We start from the raw sequence: 5,226 nt of genomic DNA on the forward strand, positions 1-5,226 counted from the left end.
AAATTCATTTAATTTAATTAGCTTCATTTAATTCATTTGACTTTCATTCGATTCAAAAATCTTTGTTTAAATGTGTTTAACTTTTATTTGATTCAAACACCTTTGTTTGAATGTGTTCAATTTCATTTGATTCAATTGGATTTGTTGAATGCATTTGAGTTTCATTTGATTCAAAAAGCTTTGTTTGAATGTGTTTGACTTTCATTTGTTTCATAAAGGTTTATCTGAATATGTTTTACTTTTATTTGATTCAAAAAGCTTTGTTTAATGCATTTGACTTTCGTTCGATTCAAAAAGCTTTTTTTGAATGTATTTGACTTTCATTTGATTCAAAAAGCTTTGTTTGAATGTGTTTAACTTTCTTTTGATTCTATTTGCTTTGTTTAATGCATTTGACTTTCATTCGATTTAAAAAAAACCTTTGGGTGATTGTGTTTGACTTTCATTTGCTTATAAAAAGCTTCGTTTTAATGTGTTTGACTTTCATTTGATATAATTAGCTTGGTTGAGTGCATTTGACTTTCAATCGCTTCAAAACGCTTTGTTTGTATGTGTTTGACTTTCATTTGATTTTAAAAGCTTTTTTGAATGTGTTTTAACTTTTATTTTATTCAATTAGCTTCTTTGAATGCATTTGTTTTCTATTCGATTCAAAAAGTTTTGTTTGAATGTGTTTGACTCTCATTTAATTCAAAAAGCTTTGTTTAAAGGCGTTTTACTTTCATTTGATGCAAAAAGGTTTTTTTTTAATGTGATTGAATTTCATTTGATTTAATTAGCTTCGTTTAATACATTTGTTTTTCATTCGATTAAAAAGCTTTGTTTAAATGTGTTTGACTTTCATTTTATTAAAAAAAAACCTTTGTTTGAATGTGTTTGACTTTCATTTCATTCAATTGGCTTTATTGAATGCATTTGACTTTCATTCGATTTAAAAAGCTTTGTTTGAATGTGTTAACTTTCATTTGATTCAAAAAGCTTTGCTTGAATGTGTTTGACTTTTATTTGATTTAATTAACTTCGTTTAATGCATTCGACTTTCATTCGATTCAAAAAGCTTTGTTTGAATGCGTTTGACTTTCTTTTAATTCAAAAAGTTTTGTTTGAATGTGTTTAACTTTCTTTTGATTAAATTAGCTTTGTTGAATGCATTTGTCTTTCATTTGATTTAAAAAACCTTTGTGTGAATGTGTTTAACTTTCATTTGATTCAAAAGCTTTGTTTGAATGTGTTTGACTTTCACTTGATATTATTAGCTTGGTTGAAAGTATTTGACTTTCATTTGACTCAAAAAGCTTTGTTTAAATGTGTTAGACTTTCATTTGATTCAATAAGCTCTTTTTTTTTCTTTTTTTGGTAAATAGAGATTTTATTACCAAAGGACACAAATTGAGTATACAAAGTTAATGCTTACAAAAGCTAAGCAAAAACATACCCCAAACACCAAAGACCAAAAAGGCCAAACACAAAAAGAAACCAGTTCTAAAATTAAACCTAGCCACCTTATGAAGGGTTCTAGGATGACAGAGAACAACTACTGGACTCAAGCACCTAGCCACCTTCTAGGAAGGGTTCCAAGAGCAAGGACCAGACAAAGGAAACCTAAACACAACTTCAAAGACACCAGCAAATACAACACAACAAAAACCAAACTCAAAGCAGCCAAAACAGCAAGACAGCATAGACACAAACACAAATATAAGGACAGCAGCTGCCTGCCAAAAAACCAGAAATTGCAGGCTAAAAAACAGCCTTGCAGAAACCAAAACCCAAAGATCAGAACAGCAACAACAGCTTCCTGTCAGAACTGCTGCATCTAACAGCAACATGAAACACAATGTCTCTCAAAACAACTTCTGCAGGCTTACAGTCCCCTGTAAACATCAGGATATTCCTTTGCAACCAGACACTATAGATAATTTCAGCAAAGCACATAGTATAAACTCTTCCCCTGCTACTAGCCTTCCTACAATTCTGAATAATCCATTATTGCTCCAAGTGGAAAGACTGAACATGCTTCTTAACACCTAGCAACTTAAAAATCTGTTCCCATACAGTCTTAGAAAAAGGACAGGAAAAGAATAGGTGAGAAACAGTTTCACATGAATTCAGACAGAAAAAGCAAATGGGATCACAACTAGCATTCCATTTGATTATCCTATCTTTAGTTGCAAGCTTGTCAAGCAAAGCCAACAAAGTAATAAAAATACTCTTAGGAGCAGCCATGTTATTGCAGATGATTCTTTTCCACCCCACTTTAGCAGCTTGAGGTCTAATATGAGCATAGAGTTTTGAAATACTCATCTTCCCATTCTTCACAACGGAAGACCAGCCACCAATATTATCAATAATATCCCTGCAACTCTAAATTTTCTTCAACACCCATGAACATTTTTAGGTATAGAAGCAGTCCAAATGTTATTATTGCTGAAATAATAGGTATGCACCCATTTCACCAACATATTATCAGCTTTATGGGCAAGATCCAAAATAATCTTACAAATAGCAGCCTTATTCCAATCACCAAGAGAGGTAATTTTCCAACCACCACAAACCTTAGGGAGAGTCATATCATGCCAGGAAATAGGAGCCGTTTTTGAATAAGTGTTCTTCCATGTCCAAAAAAAGATTCTGAACTTAGATTCAATTTCCCTAAGAATCTTCTAAGGTAAGATGAAAATCTAAGCCCAATAAGACTAAATACCAAACAAAACACTTTTAATAAGTTGTAACTTACCAGCATAAGATAGATTTCTAGAAGTCCAGCATTCAATTCTAGAAGTAACCCTTTCAACCAAGGGTCTACACTGAGCAAGAGTTAGCTTTCTAGAATACAAGGGCACCCCAAGATATCTAAAAGGCAAGCTACCTCTGCTCATACCAAGCACATCTTGTAATTGATTCAAAAAGCTCTGTTTCAATGTGTTTGACTTCCATTTGATTCAAAAACCTTTATGTTAATGTGTTTGATTTTCATTTAATTCAATTAGCTTCGTTTAATGCATTTAACTTTCATTCAATTTAAAAAGCTTTGTTTGAATGTGTTTGACTTTCAATCGTTTAAAAAAGCTTTGTTTGAATGTGTTTAACTTTCATTTTATTTAATTAGCTTTGTTGAATGCATTTGACTGTCATTCGATTCAAAAAACTTTGTTTGAATGAATTTGACATTCATTTGATTCATAAAGCATTCTTTGAATGTGTTCAACTTTCATTTGATTAAATAAGCTTCGTTGAATGCATTTGACTTTCATTCTATTCAAAAATCTTTTATTGAATGTGTTTGACTTTCATTTGATTTAAAAAGATTTGTTTGAATGTATTTGACTTTTATTTGATTCAAAAAGCATTGTATGAACGTGTTTGACTTTCATTTGATTCAATTAGCTTCGTTAAATGCATTTTACTTTTATTCGATTCAAAAAGCTTTGTTTAAATGTGTTTGACTTTCATTTGATTTAAAAAGCTTTGTTTGAATGTGTTTGACTTTTATTTGATTCAAAAACCTTTGTTTGAATGTGTTTGACTTTCATTAGATTAATTAGCTTTGTTAAATGCATTTAACATTCATTCGATTAAAAAAACTTTATTTGAATGTGTTCGACTTTCATTTAATTCAAAGGAAAATTTGATTCTAAAAATCCAACTTTTGAGCAATTTTTTATTTATTAATCTGACCTTGTGATTATTCTACAATAATCCAAGCTTTAGGGGGTGTTCTATTCTATTAGGCCAAGGTTACCTACTACCTGGTCTTTAGGTAATTTCTATTTTTTTCATTTTCAATTATTTGTTTAATTCATTTTTAGTTTTTAAACCTTTTTAAAAAAAAAAAAAAAAAAAACTTGATATCAGTCTTCCTTTTTCCCATTGATTCCGGAAGCCCCAATTTCCGGCCACTCCTTCCCCTCCGCCCTGACCTCCCTTTTTCGGACACTCCTTCCCCTCTCTTTCATCCATTCCGGCCACCCCCCCCCCCAGCCACGCCTTACCCTACAAAAACTCGAATTCTAAATCAAAATCGTGATTTTTAAATCAAAACCATCGAGTACAAATCAAAGCTTAGAATTCTAAATCCCATAGTATAATAGATTGAATTTTTGTTGTAACCATTGAGTTCTTGAGGAAATTCCATTATTGATCTTTGAAAACCTTAATCAAATTGGGGGTAAATTATAGGGTTTTGAAAATCAAAGATTTATTTCAAATGGAGGGTAATTAAAATAGAGAGATAAAGAGGAAAGAGGGTTGGGTTTTCAATGGATTTGGGCAAAATTCGTCCCAACACCCACAAAATTCGCTACGAAAACTACTCCAAACACTCAAAAATCCAAAAATCGACTGTGGGGTAGAGGTTTTTTTTATTGTTTTGACTTTTGAGAAAGGTTTTGGGGGAGGATATATGGATGGGTTTTCGATCTGGTTTCATGTGGGTGGGGGTTTCTGGGTTCGAGGTTCGGGTTTGAGGTGGTATGGTGTCATGTTTGTGGGCTTTGACTAGGGTGGTGGCTGGTGGGGTAGGGTTCCTTGCTTGCTGAGGTAGAGGTGTGGTGGGCGTAGGTCTGGCCGGAAATGGAGCCATTCATTGAGTAATGGAAGGGAGGAAGAAGATGAAGAGGAAGAGAAAAAATGGAAGAAGAATTGTTTTTTTTTGTAAAATTTTAACTTTTTTTTAAATAAAAAATATTTTTTGAACAAATGAAAATGTAACACGTTGCAAGTGACTTATTATTCCTAAGACTTTGTCACAGGCTTACCAAAGACTCGTACTGGGAATGACACAATTTGGGTGATTGTAGACAGACTTACTAAGTCAGCGATGTTCATTCCTATCAAAGAAACCTGGAAAAAGAAGCAGCTATCAAGCGTCTATATGAAGAATGTCGTTCGGTTGCACGGAGTTCCCAAGGACATAGTGTCAGATAGAGACTCGGGGTTTCTATCAAAGTTTTGGCAAAAAGTGCAAGATAACCTTGGGACAGCATTGAAGATGAGTATTGCCTTTCACCCTGCAACCGATGGTCAGACTGAGAGAACAAACCAAACCATGGAGGACATGTTGCGAGCTTGTGCTTTAGATTTCCAAGGAAATTGGGAGGATCACCTACCCTTGATCGAATTCTCCTACAATAACAGTTACCATGCAAGCATCAAGATGGCACCTTTTGAAGCATTGTATGGAAGGAAGTGCAGAAGCCCAGTTTGCTGGAATGATTACAGTGAACG

The 5,226-nt window shown here is 33.2% G+C and overlaps 1 protein-coding gene across 1 annotated transcript; it reads right to left on the reverse strand.

The window, feature by feature from the left end:
• Positions 1-1,776: 1,776 nt before the first annotated feature.
• LOC145574198 (uncharacterized) lies at positions 1,777-2,570 on the reverse strand. Its single transcript, XM_081631941.1, has 3 exons — positions 2,448-2,570; positions 2,056-2,364; positions 1,777-1,974 (listed from the first exon to the last, which is right to left on the reverse strand). Exons 1-3 carry the CDS (start codon positions 2,568-2,570, stop codon positions 1,777-1,779), a joined length of 630 nt encoding a protein of 209 aa, XP_081488067.1.
• Positions 2,571-5,226: the final 2,656 nt, after the last annotated feature.

The sequence above is a fragment of the Chenopodium album genome, chromosome 2, assembly GCF_948465745.1.
Source record: "Chenopodium album chromosome 2, dcCheAlbu1.1, whole genome shotgun sequence".
Taxonomy (NCBI): domain Eukaryota; kingdom Viridiplantae; phylum Streptophyta; class Magnoliopsida; order Caryophyllales; family Amaranthaceae; genus Chenopodium; species Chenopodium album.